The sequence below is a fragment of the Myotis lucifugus genome, unplaced genomic scaffold (genome assembly GCF_000147115.1).
Source record: "Myotis lucifugus unplaced genomic scaffold, Myoluc2.0 scaffold_0, whole genome shotgun sequence".
Classification (NCBI taxonomy): domain Eukaryota; kingdom Metazoa; phylum Chordata; class Mammalia; order Chiroptera; family Vespertilionidae; genus Myotis; species Myotis lucifugus.
Genome location: NW_005871048.1, coordinates 6,754,059 through 6,772,960, shown reverse-complemented (window position 1 = coordinate 6,772,960; position 18,902 = coordinate 6,754,059). Strand labels below are relative to the sequence as shown.

Below are 18,902 nucleotides of genomic sequence, written 5' to 3'. Positions count from 1 at the left end.
ACGTCCCTACAAACTTTCCTACCCAAATTGGTAGAGCTGAAACATTGGAAAATATTTCCTTTACTTTTTTTTAGTCTCATCCCCTGCCCAATCTCCATCTTCACCTCTACCCCCTAATGAAAATGTTAAACACACAGCATACCTGCCTAATTGAATGACAAATTCAAAATTGCCGGCATCAGTGAAGACCAATTAAAAGCTGAGCTGAAATGTACTCATGGGTACTGAAGGCAGGCAGACCTCGTGAGAGGTCTGTTGGGTGGTAGGGGTAGCAATACAAAAGAAAGCCCCAGGGACCTCAGGGAATCTGGGAGGACAGACTGCAGCTTGTAGGGCCAGGGCTGAGAGGGTGGGGTGCAGCACAAATTCATAAATGACTGGGTCGTGGGAGCCCAAGCAGCCCAAGGCCAACTATGATGCATAGTAATGAAATTTCATGTAAAGGGTTTTAAGCTGCACTGCTCTTTCTGGGGAGGCTGAGAATATTTTCACATAGGCGTGAACCCACTCTTGTTGGCCTTGAATAAGGTTGGTTCTCTTGCATCCAAGCTGCTGGTCTGGCCAGAGGAGGGACAGCTTCAGTCTTTTTTGGGGCTTGCACTTGGCACACAGCTTCCCCTCTACTCACAGCAACAGGGAGGTGGCACCATGTAAACCCACAGTGCCAATCACAGGCATGATCCCTTCCTTCCCTTAGTTGTAAAAGGAGGGAGACACAACCTCCACCTCGTAACACTTTATTATGTTCCTGAAGGTTTTCTTTTTCTAATACTATGAGATAGAACGAAGGCACAAATTGTAACATGCTGGTAGTTAATTTGTAAGACATTTTATTTTATTGCTATTGTGGTATGAGAATTTAAAACAATCTTAAAGTACAAATGAAGTAAACATTACTGTCAGGAGGCACCAATAAGAAAAAAAGCAGGAGGAGGGGGATGCTTATTGTTTAATACTGAATTCCTTTGAAAGGTCCTACACTCAAATGCCTATAAAGCCAGGCAGGGTCTGTCCAGGAGGAAAGCAGATGGGAGGGGCTGGTGGACTGGGGAGAGGCCTCCTAGCCAGGTAGGGCAGCTGCAGCTCCGCTGACGCCAACTCTTGTCATGCAGAATGCAGACCTGTGCTGCCACAGCTTCAGATATTTTTAAAGTGAAGCCAGAAGTCCAGAATTCAATGTGAAATCACCCAAGGTCTACATGTTGGCAACTGATCTGATTATTTTTAAAACGCTGTTAGGGCCAAACACATCACATCTGTGGGCCAGACTCGGCTCGGGTGTATGCCCTCTGTAGCTGTGCACTCCATCAGAGCCTGTGTGTCCTCGGTCAAAAAAGGGCCTTGCTGGTTTCCTGGGGCTGGTGTGCAGGGTGGAATGGTGTCAGCCAAGCAGGATGAAAACAGCACCCACAGCCTTGCTCAGTGTCCTTATCAGGTTGGATTATTTGCAGCTGCTGCGCTAACCTGACCTCATTCATCTCTTCCTATCACATCCTTAATTCCTCACCGGAGTACCCGAGGGTGCCAGGTGCTCAGTGTGGATGGGCAGATGAGGAAGGAGGAGGCAATGACCAGGGGACAACTGTGGACTCACCCTCAACTGAAAAGAAGCAATCAATGTTGGGAATGTGGCTGGGATTGGTGAACCACAGGGGTTTTTGCACATTATAAATGAGAATGTAATACTTTAAAAGTGGCACCTTGCAAGAGAGAAGCTTTAAAACCAGACTACATCCAGAGATATGGAAGCATGGAACAAGACTGATGAATCTCAGAGAATTTATATGCGTAATATGCATAATCCCTGGGCACAGACAATAGTGTGAAGAAGGCCTGGGTGGGTGAGGAAGTGGGGTGGAAAGAGTCAGTGAGGGACAAAAGAGGACAAGTGTAATACTTTCAACAATAATGATTTAAAAAAAAAAAAAGACCAAAGAACTGGGCTGTAGAATAAGGCATCTTAAAGGAGATGGGTGCATTGCACATGGAGGCCCATTAGGAAGTAAAAGAGGGTCCTGGATGCTAGAACCCTTTATTTTGAGGTTGGACCATCCCACCTACTGAGATAAATATGAACAGTGGCCAGGGCTTCCAGCAATGGACTGTAACTATTGTAACTCTTGTGTTCTGGACTATAGAATAAAGAATCTCACTGTCATCCTCCAACTCCAAATGTAAAGATATTCTGCTTTAAAATCATCCTATCTAATAAAAGAGTAATATGTAAATTAACTGTCACTCCACGACAAAGATAGTGGCGCCCATAGTAGACGGGGTGGGACGCTGGCAGCATCACCCCGGCAATGTGGGCCCAGCATCCGCCCGGCCACACAGAGGGAGGGGATGGGAGGGGCCCCAGCCACGTGGAGGGAGGGGAGGGGCCTCGGGCCGGAGGCCTGCAACTGGCATCGTTGCAGGCCGGGCTGAGGGACCCTTCCCATGCACGAATTTCGTGCACCGGGCCTCTAGTCCATAATAATAAAAGTGTAATATGCAAATTGAACGACCAAACAGCAGAACAACCATCCAGACAACATTCTGGAAAACCATGCAATGACACATGCTGGCACCAGGCCAGCCAAGGTGGGTGCAGTGCGATTGACCAGGGGGCCCCGCCATCACCCCACAATTGCCCCACAGAGGCCACCTTCTGCAGGGTGATTTATGGGGGGGCTCTGTAATCGATCGCCCCAAAGAGGGAGGCCCAGACCACCCTCTGTGTGGCGAATGATTGCAGAGCCCCATCCGGTTGGGCAGGGCCTCCCTCTGCGGGGCAGTCAATCTGGGGGCCCCGCGATTGATCAGCCCACAGAGGGAGGCCCAGGCCACTGGCCAGCGGCATTGTGGCAGGTGTGTGGGGCCGGCCAGTGATCGCCCCGCAGAGGGAGGCCCAGACCAACCAAGCGATTGCACCCCATGCCTATTTCCTGCAGAGGGAGGTGACGTGGTGGGGGAGAGGGGGCAGCGCCACATAGATGGCAAGCAGTGGCAGTGGTGGGGGTGGGGCCAGCTGCTGGCAGCATGGGGAAGGAAAGCCCTGATAGACCCTGATCGCCAACAAGGCCTAGGAACCCTACCTGAGGGGTCCCAGATTGTGAGAGGGCGCAGGCTGGGCTGAGGGACACCCCCCCCTTCACAAATTTTGTGCACCAGGTCTCTAGTTATTTATATTATCCACTGGATATGTCCCATGAGAATGGCTACACTTTAGTGTATGTTGTTCTTTATATTGTCAGAACAACTCAAAGAGGGCTCACTGATTTCTTGTTAATTTGCTTGGTTAAGACGTGTTCATTTGCATTTTGGGTTTCATTTTGTGTTACCATATAAGTAAATACTCACTCAGGCCCCCTTTGAGGAGTGTTTCTCTGCTTCATCTCCCTGTGTTTCCATGTTTCTAGTGATATTTTGTTTGTCTGCATCCCATCCTACACCCAGCATCATCTTTGTGTTCACCAAAGCCATGAGAATAGTCTGTAATTCAACAGTTCATTGTGGAGAACAGACTTAGTGCAGAGAAATTGGATTGGAAGGAAGTCTATTACTGACAATCTGGAATCCAAAGAACCTGGATTGTCTCAGAATCCAGCAGAATGGAGGAGAACATTATTTTGAGTAATTTGCAAATACGAGTGTATGTGTTTTTCTCTGAAAAGCTTTGTGAGGATTAAGAGGAAAAGTGGTATTTTTTTTGTAACAAGCCATGTGTTTAAGACCTAGTTTTAGATTTCTAGAAATAATAAAATTTCTGGATATATACATATATTTATAAATACATAATGGTTTTTATTTTAAACCTTATTGTGATTTCAGAAGAACTTTCAATATTTATTTTAAATGGATAATCTCATTTGAACATGGTAATAGGATTTCTAATCCTTTCTTAGACCAATTCTGCATCTACCATAATTTAAAAAAATAAAAAATGGTACATTCATGTGAGAAGGGATGGAGAGGAAACACTAAAACTCAAGTCAAGTGATGGCTTTGAGGTATGGGATACCAAGCAATCAATTTCTCCTTTATTGTCATTCTCCTATTTGTATAACTTTTTAAAAATGTAAAATGAAAGAGCAATACCTTCAGAGTAAGAGTTTATTTTTAGGGGAAGGTATTTTTACATTCTTGATCTTATATTGATGAGCTCATTTTCATTGGCCTAGATTTATTTTCACTTTCCAGTAATGTAGTCCTTACTCCTCTGCAAGATACGCCCTGATTAGAGGAGAAAACAAATTACTCCTCCAGCCTGAGTACATAAGGCCGTTTTTATAATCAGGAAGACAGGTTTCGGGGAGGGGAATCTGCTTCGACATCTGAGCGTTGCTCTGGGGAGATAACGGCACACCAAGGCGCTGCCGGGAGGTCTATATTTCTGTCTTGACGTCCGTAGATGCCACTGCCACCGCCAATGGTGATGATGATAAGTGATGAGAAAATGAACTGGGAGGTGATGCATCTTCCTGACAGATGTAAGGAATTGCTGCAGGCAGCCCCGAGGCAAGTGCTGCTGCGGCCACGCTGGCGCCTGCCTCGGTCACTCTGGCACCGGCAAGCAGGGCTGCGAGAAGCAGGGGCAACGCAGTCATAACTTTGTGGTTTTAATCTGTTCGTGGAGCCTCTTTTAAAATGTTTTTTTTTGAGGAATGAACTAGAGGTTGTGCTACAAATTCTGAAGTATCGTTATTGTTGATTCGATGGTGTCTGTCTCGTACTTGTGTTATTGCTGTGGAGATCCAGTGTGCGTTGCTCCGCCAGGCAGCGATGTGCACACAGACATTGGAATATGGCTGTCCTAAGATGTCAGGGCACCCCATTCCTGAAGTCCTACTTTTACCCAAGGCGTTGTATGTGCTGGGTATGTGCTGGCTCGGTGCTAATACGGACCACAGGGGATGAGTTAGACCTGAGCTAGTGCTTGGGGGTGGGGGTGGGGGGCGGGGGAGGGGCAGGAAGGAGCAAGTGAAGTGAAATGGAGAACCACAGGTACCCCCTGAGCAGCCACACTGGGGGCCAGGAGGAACCGCACTGGACATTTCTGGATAGCCAGCCTGGGGACATTCGAACAAAGGAAATGCACTCAAAGGCAGCACTGGCACCAATTACCTTTTTCATTTTGTTTGTTTAAATATAGATACGATTTTTGTTTGGAAACAATTCACCTTTTTACCTTTCTTTTCTGTCTTGTCCAGGAATTTATGAGTATTTGACCCGACTCAAAATGTGCAAAGAAGAATAATGGAAGCCCCTGAATACCTTGATTTGGATGAAATTGACTTCAGTGATGACATATCCGTAAGTATTGCTACTTGGAAGTAATGCTTTCGGGAGATTCTGCCTTCTCCTACATGGGCTGCTCGCTCTGTTCTAGTCTGTATGTCCTAAACTCTCCCAGCCACATTAGAACTTGACATCCTGTGGGGCAGACAAAGTGTGGTTTTGGGGTCTCCTGGACCAAGAAATGAATTCAACTTACTAGTAATTGTGTGTGAGTTTGGGTGAGATTTAACTTGACTGAGCCTCCCATTCCTAATCTCTTTCATTGTTGCCAAAATTATTCGCTGAGGACATTTATAAAGTGCCTGCCGATAGTAAGCACTTTCATAGAGTTACTTATGCACATAATTAACCCTATTCATTTAGTTTTCTTTATGGCTATGGAGCAGCCAGCATTCTTGGCGCCCATAAGCAGATAGACTGAAGGATGGCCAAGTTAGGTTAGCTGATGAACAACAAGAGGAAGCCTTCCAATCACTCTAGGCTTCAAGGCGCAGATTGGATGCTTGTTGGGAATATTGAGGAAGAGCCATGCAGTGGTAAACTGACCTCTGAGCCCTGCTTAATCCTGTAATGCTGTCGGCTACTGAACTTCTCAGAATCACGGCTGCTCCGGGGGGTCCTCTCCACGCCCCTCTGCTCAGAGCTGGCTGTGACTTGTCCTGGGCCACACAATTCTGCCGCATGTGGGCCTCTCATGCCCTCCCAGCCAAATGGGGTGCTCGGAGTTTGTGATGAGAAGGTTGCCGTTTCTGAATGAGTCATGTGACTTTTCTTCTCAAAACCTCCAGGGTCACTTTTTTTTTTAATTAAGAGAAGTAAGGCTTTATTTCCTTGTTTCAGAAATAAAGCTGGCTGAGCAAGTTGCTTTTTGGTGATTAGTCAAAGAGACCAAATCCCATATCCTCATCCGACTCCCCCCAGTCCTCCTCTGCTTCCCTAGGCTAGGGCTGCTGTAGCAGCAGGAGCCTCAGTGGTGGGTGGACACAATTTCTGACCTTACTTTTCATTGATCTTTCATAGCATAGAGCTTTGGGTCACAGCTAGAAATTGTCTCAAAAAGATAAGCTTACTTTAACGTGCCTCTGGCAACAGCATTAGTCCTCTCCTTTACTCTCCACTCTGAAGTGAAATCCACATACTGTATGTACACAAGTATTGAATTATTGGGAGTTTGATGAATGATCTATTTTAACCTTAGATGAGTCTTTGTAGCAGGGAAAGGTAAATTCAGCCTTCCCTTACTTCCACTTCCAGACAGTTTTTTTTAATCCTTGTGAAGACCAACTGAAGTGAGTTTCTTCCTTTCTGTAATACCTTTCTTTCTCTCTGTCTTGTTCTGAGTTACTGTGCTTGGCTTAAAAGTGTTCAGAGCGTGGCTCTTTTATAACCACTCCTGTCAAGGTATTTTGAGCTGAGTGGGGAGGGGCAAAGAGAGTGAATGATAATGTGGGGAGGGGTGGGGTGGGTGGCAGGTGTTTAAGAAAGGGAAACTTGTTTAGGAGTTTGGGAGTGACTCTCTGAGTTTTGCTAGTGAAGTTGCCTTTTAAAAACATAGGCTTTGTGAAATAAGCCAGTCAGAGACAAGTATCACATGATCCCATTTATATGTGGAATCTAATGAAGAAAGTAAACTGATGAACAAAACAGATCCAGAAACATTGAAACATGCAACAGACTGACATATCTCTCAGAGGGAAAGGGGGAAAGGCCAGAAGAGATTAACCAATGAATTTTGAATTTATTTACACACACACACACACACACACACACACACACATACACACTATATATACCAGTGATGGCGAACCTTTTGAGCTTGGCGTGTCAGCATTTTGAAAAACCCTAACTTAACTCTGGTGCCGTGTCACATGTAGAAATATATAGAAATTTTTTGATATTTGCAACCATAGTAAAACAAAGATTTATATTTTTGATATTTATTTTATATATTTAAATGCCATTTAACAAATATCAACCAAAAAAATTAGTTCGCGTGTCACCTCTGACACGCGTGTCATAGGTTCGCCATCACTGTTATATACTATATACACACACACACATATATATATACATATATACATATATGCATAGCCCATGGACAAACAGTAGTGCCGAGAAGGCCTGGGAAGGGGATAAGAGTGGATTGGAAGGGTCAACAGAGAAAAAAACAGGGACACCTGTAATACTTTCAACAATAAAGATTTTTAAAAATATGCACAAAACACACAAAAATAAGTAAGTAAGTAAAAGCATAGGCTTTTAAGGCACCAGTCTGGGCTTCAAACGTGTTCTGACCTTTGTTGACCTCTCTGAGATACCCACCTAACTTTTAAGGTGTTTTTTGTTGTTGTTGTTGTGGGGTTTTTTTTGAGGATTGAGTGAAATAATATATATGAAGCACTTAGCTTAGCACACAGTAAGTTGCTCTTAAAAATGGTAGCTTTTGTTATTATTTCAATGAATAATACAGTAATATTTATATGACCATTGGTGAAGAAAGAACTCGAGGGAAAAGACCAGGCATCATGTCAAAAACTTTTTTTAAACACTGCAATAGAGCAGTTGTGTTTACAGAAGAATCATCTGGCAGCAGCCCATAATTTTGATGAATTAGGAATCTCCACTTAAAAGATAATAAAATATGTTAAGCAATAACTGAAGCTGTTTAGCAAGTTGGGATGCAGGATTATGCAATAGTTGAGTTTCTATAACTTGACCACTCTGAAACATAAATAAAGACATCCATCTGTAATTGTGTAACTGCACTCAAACCTCCCCCCCTTTAACTGTGTATTTATTGTGTGGATCTTTGACCTACATTTAAACTTTTATCAGAAGGAAACACAGGAAGGTGCATAGAATTACTGAAACAATAATAATGGTTACCATTTACTGAGCACTTGCTATAGGATAGGCATTATGCTGTTTCATTCTCACAACAATCCTCTGAAGAAGGTACTTATTATTATCTCCATTTTACAGATAAGGAAACAGAAGCATGAAACAAGTTACATAACTTGTCCACAGTCACCCACTTAGTTAGGGATGCTTTGTCTCCAGCATTATACTTTTAGCTACAATACTGCTTCTCCAAGATAAAAATAGTCTGTTGCAGTGGTCCTCATAAGGACGATTTTACCCATCCTCAGGCAAAACCTGGGCAATACCTAGAGACATTTTTGATGCTCATACTAGGGATATGCTGCTACTGGCATCTAGTGGGTAGAGACTAAGGATGCTTCTAAAGAACCTAAAATGCACAGGAAAACCTACAACAAAGAATTAACTGGCTTAAAATGTTGATGGTACTAAGGATAAGCAATCTTGGCCACATGAAACTAAAGAAGCTCAAATTTGACTGGCAACCTCTATAACATGGTAGATTATTCTATTCTAGTCAATCTAATCCAAGTTCAATACCTTAAATGTGCCGGAATCATATTGTTCTTACATAATGATTTCATGGGAAAAGATGTAGAGATAACCTCCTAAATACTGGAACAGTTGGTTCAGCCTATTTAAGTAAACTAGGAACAATAAATGTTATAACTGTTTTAGGGGCAAAGTGGAGACTATTCAGGTGCTAACATTGAAAACTGAAGATGTGTTGAACTTGCTAATTTGCTGGCATAAAGAGAAATGTAGTCTCTCACAAACATGCCTTTATTGTTAGGATTCTGTAAGCCTCCATCCGCACAGTTCTTAAGTCTCTTTTGAAAAAGATGTTTACCAAAAAGATGCCCAAGTTTAAAACCGCTCTTCTTCCTCCCCAGCCATAGCCATCAGCTTTCTATTTTGTGATTTTTCCCCTCTAGTTATGAGCCTGGTTCTTGTTTTAATTAAAACACAAGCTGTATAATGGTTCCAAAAAAACAACTAGAACTTTTTTTTGCCTTTACCTAATGAGACAAAACACAGAAGGCACTTACATTATTTTGAAGTTTCCCAGACTCCAAAATAATGCTCATCCTTTGCAAAATGCAGGGTTTAAACTATACATTCTTGTAATCCTGCCATCGAAAAGGGCAGAACACTGTGCACTGGCTGCAGATGTGCGAGGGAGAGATGACGACACACGTAAACACAGAGGGTCAGAGCAGGGCCTTGCTGTCACTGCACACGGGTTTACAGATTTCTTTATTCCTATGGAAGCCAGAGCCCTGTGTCTGGGAAATGAAAAATGCTCTGGAATACAATTTTACCGTGAGGTTCTTAGTAGCCGTGATGTGTTTTATTAAGAGAGGCCAGTTTGCTGTCCTCAGAAATAGTATGCACAGGATTGAATAATGCAGAGGCCAAACACCATGGATCCATTGAAGAGCCTGGCTCATTGGCTGTGCCACACACAGCACTGAACTCTTTAAGTCCGTTATTTTGTTTAAGCCTCACATCCACTCCACAAAGCAGCCCCTATTTTAATCCCTTCTTTGGCAAATGAGGAAAATGAGGGTTAGAGATGTCGTATGACTTTCATAAGGTTACAAATGGGCAAGTGGCAGGTCAGGATTTATATACAGAACTCTTTGACCATGTGACTCTCCCCCTCTGAGTAACTTAGTTGAGTATAATGGGCCAGTCATCTCACCCATTACTATCCCCAAATAGGCACTGAAGCAAATGCAAATAACTTTTTGGCACCAATGTAGTTGGTATATATATTATAAATAAATAAAGTCAAACAAGCTAAAGAGAACTTAGGAAAATCTCTTCATTTTACTGTACCTCAACTTTTCCACCTGCAAAATGATAATAGTCATATCTACCTATTGCCCTGGTTTTATGGAGAAAATTTAAAATTATATATATACACACACACACACATATATATACTCTAGAGGCCTGTTGCACGAAAAGATTCGTGCAATAGGCCTTCCCTTCCCCTAGCTGCCAGCACCGGTTTTCCTAAAGCACCCGGGACCCAGGCCTTCGCTCTGGTCGGAGCCGCCTTCAAGCCTTGGCTGCTCCGGCCGGAGCCACCTTCAGTCTTTGCTCCGCCGCTTCGGGCCTACGTATGCAAATTAACCGCCATCTTTGTTGGCAGTTAATTTGCATATCTTGCTGATTAGCCGATGGGAGGCGTAGCGAAGGTATGGTCAATTACCATGTTTGTCTATTATTAGATAGGACTAGAGGCCTGTTACACGAAAAGATTCATGCAATAGGCCTTCCCTTCCCCTGGCTGCCGGCACTGGTTTTCCTCTGGCACCCGGGACCCAGGCCTTCACTCCGGCCAGAGCCGCCTTCAGCCTTCGCTGCTCCGGCCGAAGCCACCTTCAGTCTTCGCTCCACCGCTTTGCTCCTACGGATGCAAATTAACCACCATCTTTGTTGGCGGTTAATTTGCATATCTCGCTGATTAGCCAATGAGAGGCGTAGCGAAGGTATGGTCAATTACCATGTTTGTCTATTATTAGATGGGATATATCCCATATGTATATGCATACACACATACACATATGTATATGCATACCTACATATACATATACATGTAAATACACACATGCTGCTTATGTACACACAAATACAACTAAGGAACAAACTATTTCCACGCACAGGAATTTTTGTTGCTTTTCTGTATCAGTGTGACTGCATCTTTGATGAAAGTTGACACTTTTTGGTAATTGCATAACCTATTTTTTTGTGCAAGTCAGATGAGATCAAGATAAATAAGTGTCCTTCCACCTGTACTATCCTCTTTGACCCAAGCCCTTGAAACCTAGAGTAGTAAGTAGCTCAGAATTCGGTGGATTCATCTTCCTAAGGTGCTTAGACTGCTGTCTGGTAGAAAAATAAATTCTGTGGCAAACAAATCTCACTTGCAATGAGTTTTCACTTGTTCCCATCCTACAGATGGAGCATCAGTTGCACTAAAATATCTACCCACCTCTGTTTTGTGTGCACCGCCTTTTACTCAAGTCAACCTATTGGTACTTCACAGATTTTATTACATTTTAAAAAAACCTTTATTGTTGAAAGTATTACATATGTCCCTTTCCCCCCCTATTGACCCCTTGTAACCCACTCCACTCCCTCCCCAGGCCTTCACCACCCTATCATCTGTGGCCTGATTGTAGGTGTGATAAAGAGTACAAAGATATTAAAGGTATAATGAACCTGGCTCTAGCAAGCAAGCTACCTGAATAAGATCCTCTTATACTTTCTTCTGTGCTTCCTAAAAGGTGACGAACACTTTCACATGGCATCTGGCTGCCTCACTCCCTTCTTGTCTCATCTATCAGCCCTATTCTTCCTATTAAACTTTTCTTAATGCTTCTCAGTATGATCTAGTTTCGTCAACTCTTCACCTGTTCTTTTTGCAATGTCCTATATTCAAGTCTAAATTACCTATCATTCCTTTTGCAGACGCCATTGTAAAAAAACTCATGCCTTATTCTAATTACATGTGTCATATGTCTTATCTGTTTTTCTTAACCCCTGCCAGGAAAGGACTTTGGTGACATCTAATCCAGACTAGATGAATTGTAAGTTCATGTCCTATAGCTAGTGTCAGAGCCCAGGACTAGAACCCAGCTCCCCAACTCCAAATCTTGGACTGGACATCCCTTCCTAAGAAGGTAGAGAGCAACTTTGTGAATAGAGTGTTTTCCAAGAAGAATAGGAAACTGTTGGATTTTTATATTTGCTCTTCTCTGCAGATAGCCCTAGAAGTTTTTATCTTGCCTGACAGTCATAGCACTTATTACACTGATGCAGGTTATTTACACAAACTATTTACCTGTTATGCATAACTAGATTTTATACCAATCTACTCAACAATTATTTATTAAACATGTGCAGTGTGCTAAGCATGGTTCTAGGCTTGGTGTGAATGACACAGACTTGTCTGTGTTCTCACAGAGTTTATAGTAATTACCAGGAGCAGACTATGAATGTCAGGTTAACTTCATGGTGGGTCACATTTAATTACAATATTGAACTCCATCCTTGACAGACAGTATTTATATTTTGATGGCTATTGATTATTGGCTCACAATTAAAATTAGACCATCATTGAAGTTGAACAAGTATTATGTCCAGCCATCTGCCCTACTGCAAGGTACACTTCTTTCGTAATTTGTAATTTTTGCCTTAGTAGTTAGCATTACTTTGGCTACATTTTTAAATGCTCATTTTTGATATATTTCAATTTAAATAATAATAATAATAATAATAATAATAATAGTGAATATTTATTGAACACTTACTATGCATCAGATACTAGCCCCCATGATTTACATTATTAGCACACGATCTTCACTGCCACATTCTGTTGTAGGTACCGTTATCTATTTTACAGATGAAAAAGCTGATATACAGAGGTTAACTAACTAAGATTAATGAGCCAGAAAGTGATGAAGTCAGGATATGGTGTGTGCAGTCTAGCTCTAGAATCCATGATGTAATCAGTGCATTGAAAATGACCTCTGCTGGGCCCCTTGGTGACCTCTAGCCATCCCCTTCACCCAGGTCTCTTCTCATTCATGAACACTTCTGACAGAAGAAGGGGGCCATTCAATACTGTGATCTCATCACCTTAACCAATGTGCAGCTTCCTTTTTTGCCTGACGATACCTGTTAGCACTACAATAGAGTAGTTCCTTGCATACTCTTTCTATGATCAAAAAGTTACTGAGTTTTCCCAAATACCAACCACAAGCATTGTCTTAGCATAAAAGAATTTATTTCATTAACTTTAAAGAAAAAACACTTGGAAAATAGTTTGATAAAAACAAGAGCAAAAATCAAATGTATTTGGCAATAGGATTATTTGTAATAATTTTCTTTAATGGATCCTGAATGGTGGGAAGAAATGTATTTAAGGCAGACCGGGAAGGATATATGAAAGAGTAGATCACTGGTGTCTGTACTTTGTTAAAGGGGGTGGTTGAAATAGTGGAAGCCAGTGTACTCACCTGTGAAACAAGGAATGTGGGACGAGAAGAACATTCCAAGGAAGGAACTGTGCTTAAGTGTGTCTCATATGCTGGGAGAGAGTCTTCTACAAAATAGACTGGCAAGCAGTTTTCAGAGATATAGGAGGACAACTAAGGGAGCTAAAAAGGGGTTAGGGATTTAAGGAATTTAAAGAAGGAAGTGGGAAACAGGTCATTATAAATAAAAAGTTTGAAAAGTGCCTACTGGATTGTCTTGTTAAGATTCACTGGTGGCCATAGTAAGAGCAGTGCCTGTGAGGAACAGAAGACATAGGGTAGTAGAGTAAATACAGAGGTAAGGAAGTAGAGGCAAAAACCAAGGCAATTCTTTTTTTATTTTATTTTAAATATATTTTTATTGCTTTCAGAGAGGAAGGGAAAGGGAGAGAGAGATAGAAAATCAATGATGAGAATCATTGATCTGCTGCCTCCTACTGGGGATTGAGCCCGCAACCTGGACATGTGCCATGACCAGAAATACAACCATAATCTCCTCGTTCATAGGTAGATGCTCAACCACTAAGCCACACTGGCCAGGCAAGTCAATTCTTTTTTAAAAAGATGGCTGTGAACACAAGAGCAGGAAAGCCCATGGTGAACTGGAGAGGCAGATGCCTTGAGGTGGTGGGGGTGCTGTTTGTTTTTATGAGGTCAGAGCAGAGAATCGATGTGGAGAGAGTGGCTGAAGAGAAGGAGACCTGTGCACAAGCCAAGAGCTAGCAATGAAGGGGTGGACTGTTAGTACCACATCCTCAGAGAAGGAGCAGTGAAACAGGATCTGTTGTGGAGGGTGTGAAGTTATCATGCCCTCCTTGAATTGGATGGGCAAGCCATTGGAGAGGTCAGAATTTTAGAAAAATATTATGTTTCTGAACATTTCATTTCAGCTGTCTATCTTTGCTTTCACTACCAGCTTTTTTGTGTACACATATTTTGTCATTTTACTGGTATTGTGTGCCTGTTGAGACATCTGCCTGAAATTTGGAAAGCTGTGTGAAAAGTCATGAACTTCAGGATAGTTGTTTGGATGACTGGCTTAATTGTTTCTTTTGGAAACTTCATGGGACCTTAGTTGTTTGAAAGTCTCTAGCTTGAAAAGGTGCTTGGGATTTTAGTTCTTTCATTCTCTGTGGCTCATTACCATTTGAGTAATGTCTGCTTGTTCACCCAACTGGCTCTAGCTTTCAGGAATAAGGGCCAAAACCTTTCAGGCCTGAACAATAACTAGGGTGGTCAGAGATCCCTGTAGTCCAATGTAGAAATCACACGCTGTTATTGTGAATCCCATGTATGCTCAAACTATTTTGCATGGCAGAGAGACAAAATTGACTGGTGTAGTCTGGGATGTGTAGGATTGTCTATGTTGTTTGCAAAGCTAAATTTCAGTGTCAGCCCTTGGCTATGGATTATCTTGGATGAGGAAAGACCAAAGGGAAGCCAAATAACGTGCAGGGATCAGCTGAACTCTTCTTCCTTTCCTTTCCAGCCCCACCTCAGGCCCCCTCTTCCTGCCTCATTAATTCTCATGTCTTGATCTACTGAGCTTAAAAACATGAGTGGAATGAAGATGAGAGGGAAGGACTGTGGGACACACATGGAAAACAGGTTGAAGAAAAGAGACAAAAACATCTAACATCACTTTACAGCTTGCAAATTGATTTCATTTACATTAGCTTGTATGCTTATCTGTTTAATAGATAAAGAAACTAAGTGCCAGAAATATGAAATGACTTATTTGTCTAGAACCACAGAGTTAATCGATGTCAGAACTGGGACTTGCATCTAAGTCTTCTCACTCCAAATCCGTTGTTCTTTATACAAAAGGCTAAGGCATCAGCCAGCACTATTAAGATATTCGAAGTGTTTTTCCTTTGAAATATACCATGATTACATTGCTAGACTTGAAATTATGGATTTTTCTAAGAAGATTAGTGTTATGTAAATATTAACTACTATCATCATTACTATTATTATTGCCACTAAAATCATCGGCTATTTAGGGGAATTCATTTTATTCTGTTCAATAGCCTAGTGTCTTTGGTCAATAAAATATTGTACACATGCTCAGGAAGCATAGAAAGCAGTTAGGTAAACATATGATGAAACATCATGTGATGGGTTCTATAATGGACTTATGCCTAAGATAGGAAAATAATATAGAGCAGTGGTTCCTAAACTTCAGCATATACCTGAATCACCTGGATGGCTTGTAAAAGCACAGATTGCTAGGCTCTGCCCTCAAAGTTTCTGAGATGGGGCCAAAGAATGTGAATTTCTCACACGTTCCTAGATGGGTGATGCCACCCATCAGATAACCATAGTTTGAAACCTGGTACTACTTCCATCTGTGAGGGTCAAAGAAGATGTTATAGAGGTCATACCCAGGTAAAGTGTAATGAATTAAAAAGTTTGCCTAAAAAAATGGGTAGAATGACATTTGATGTAGGTGGACTAGCATGCATAAAGGTATAGACAGATAAAACAGTAGACAGAAATTTGGTATTGCCACCATCAAAAGATAAGTAGACAACAATGAGAGATGAGTCTGAACCCGTGGAGGGTTTCATGTGCCCTATTCAGGCATGGTGGTTTCTGCCCTGTAGGCTGTACAGAGCCAGTGGAGGATTTGAATGAGAGAAGCACCTTGGTCAAGTTTGCATTTTAGAAAGTTGATGAATTCTAGTGCAAGTAGGGAAGCATGGAGGAAATTTCCACTTACTTAAATATGAAAGAACTCCTTTGAATATTTCTAATCAAGCCCAGAGATTAATCAGATGTGTGTACATCTTGGTATTGCAGTCAAATAGTTGATACGTCCCTGTGTGCCATGCATGCAATATATTAAGTCAAAGATGTTGTCCTTTCCCCTAGGCACTTGTGGGAGCCAACACTAACACATAGGAAACAACAGAGCATAAGGCAAGGCAGATTTTCCAACAGCAGAAAAGTGGAAGGTCAGGAAGGGACGAAGCAATCAGCCGGGGTTTCATAGAGAAGGCAGACACAAGCTGGCCTTGCAGAAAAGTTCCATTTGCTTGGCCAGAGGGAGGCATGGCAGGCAAGGGGGACCCCAGAGTAAAGGAACAGAAGGGGAACTAAACTTTGAATGCACAGGGACATAGAAGAAGCAGAGGCAGCTGGTCAACCTTTGGTAGAAGCTTTTCTTAAGACATGATGGAGGAGTGGATCCAAAGGGCTGTTTCTACAAGACAACCTTTGGGAGTTTTTTAGAAAAAGAATACATGAGAGCAACATAGAGGTAGGAAATAGAATGCCTCTCAATTATCTGCAATCCTCTTTCAGTGTCTTATCACCCAAGGATAATAGGAATCCAGGGAACAGAATATAAAGGCTTGTGTTGGGGGCAAGGGACAGGGAAGATATATTGGGCTTTGGTTCTGATAGGGCCAAAATGACAACAGTTGCTGCCCTGGGAGTTGGCCATTGTCTGAGAATGAGGTGGTTGGCGATCTGACAGCTTCATATAAAAGGCCATCTGCCCTGTGGCTGGGATGAAGGCCTTGGATGCCCTCCCTTTCAGCTCCCAGATGGTAACACAGTGCGTTCATGCAAGGGTAGACTTCCTGGGTCAAGTGCTTATTCTCATATTTGCAAATAGGGAAAAGATTTTGAATGTTGATTATGTGAGTTGCATGTTTCTTTTTCATCTCTTCACATCAAAACTTAATCATCTTTGCAGCATCCCTTAAGTACTTAGCTGAAACAAATCTACAAATTGATTTTTTTCTTAAAGTATCTTTATAAAAAATGGTGGATTTTTCCACAGTGTAAATTGGAAGTCATTGCTAAATTTGACATTTATATACCCTTACAATTTTCCAAAACTTTGACTTTCTGGCCAACACATCATCCTTTTCTTTGATTGCTGTACTTTTTATTTCCATTACCAGGAACAGCACATGATTTTTTCTTCAAGGTCATTGTTCCCAAAGAATTAAGATGTATGCCTTCACAGAGTGACTTCCTGTCTGACCGTGGTGGAGAGGCAAAGCCACCATGGGTGATGTAGGTTGAGGTAGTGGATGGGCATCAACTAGGCTTGTCTCTGCCTGTCGCTCAGTCCCCACACCAACCAGGCAACCATGCTGTTCAAATTTAACCCTCATCAAGTTAAATGTTACTATACACTGTAGACCTTTGGGAAGAATTGAAGTACAGCTCATAAATCTGAGATTCTGACATGCTTGACTTTGGGGTGGGAATAGCAGTTAGGATGCATATGGCTGGAAATACAGATAGCAGCACACCGGCTTATTCAAATATAGCTCTTTAAGCCCAGTGAGCAACCTTATTGAATTTATCATTAAACTACAGTTAAACACAATCAGTCTTAAATTTCCTCTTTCTAAAATTGTGCTTTGGAAGAAAAAAGAGAGAGAGAGAGAGAGAGAGAGAGAGAGAGAGAGAGAGAGAGAGAGAGGAACTTTGCCAAAGGATGCTTTCATGGGCATATGGCAGCCAAAACAAGAGGCCCAATTTTAATTGAATTATCGACTGTGTAATTATTTAACCTGTACCAGCTGGTCTCAGGAAGCTACCAGATTCCTTGGAGACCTTGTACTTCGCTAGAAACATAAGGTACCTTATTAGTAACTCCCCCCCCCAAAAAAAAAAGTGCCTTCTGTACCTGTGTATCCCCAACCTCCAAAGAACATAATGTAGGAGGGAAAAAATCCTTGAAGTTCATTTTTAATTTAAGAAGCAGCCCTCCCTCTCTCTGAGTGTGAGTGGATTTGCTAAAGCACCCGTAGTCCTCTGAGGAATGGCCAACACAAACAGGATGTTATTGCATCAGACAGGTAAGAGTAATTTCTCTAATTAGTCATTTGAGGTTTTATTTTTCACTTGGAAGTACTGGACATTTAATTTGTTTGTGATATGAAATTGACAAATTGACAGTAGCTACAACTGCCCCTCCCTCTGCCTTGCTGTCCTGATACCCTGTGGAAAGCACTGGGAGAGGGGGGTGTCTCCATGTAGACACTATGCTTCATCTATCAGCATCAGGCTAACTAAAGTACCTTCTTATTGACAAATGTGCCCTAATTACACATTCCCCACTTGTAATGCTACAATAACCCTAATGAGTTTCCACGATCATTTTTCTTTTAGATTAAATGTTTTTTTCTCAATCCTCCTAAATTTTGCAACAGTGAAATAATTCATAATACATTCTCATTTACATAAGAACTCGTTTCCTAAAGGTACAGGGCAAAATATTTCTAGGAAGCTGTATTTTATGAATTAAGATATGATTGAAAACAGCCCCTTGATTAAAGAAAGGGTTCATCCTTTAATTTTGTTTTAAAGCGCCCTTCTCTAAAGAAAGATTGATTGGCACCAAGTGTAGTTCCCATAAATCATAGCTATTGATTTTACATTTGTTTGAGCTCTTCTGATTTTATGCCCCCTTCTGTAATAATTTGTTATCCTGAGAGCCAGCCTCTGAGTTGGTGCTGGGCGTGAACCTGCAAGGTGGTTTCTTTCAGTTTAGTCTAATCTATATGTGAAACAGATGAGCTTTCAAACACAGAACCATGCTCCCCTAGCTTTTTATAACATTACCCTGGTATTTCCCTGGGCGATTAGTAAAATCCTAGGCGAGTGGCAACATTAGGGATGTTTGTGTAGTTCAATCGGTTTAGAGACAGCTGTGGCTCCTGGCGG

General features: G+C 41.9%; 1 protein-coding gene across 1 annotated transcript in view; it reads left to right on the top strand.

Moving 5' to 3' along the window:
* The first annotated feature begins 5,207 nt into the window (after positions 1 to 5,207).
* Positions 5,208 to 18,902, top strand: part of SNCAIP (synuclein alpha interacting protein) — a 66,954-nt gene continuing 53,259 nt past the window's right edge. The window contains exon 1 of the mRNA XM_023744013.1: positions 5,208 to 5,295. Coding sequence (XP_023599781.1) covers positions 5,239 to 5,295 — 57 coding nt within the window. The 5' untranslated portion in view covers positions 5,208 to 5,238. The remainder of the gene's footprint in view (positions 5,296 to 18,902) is intronic.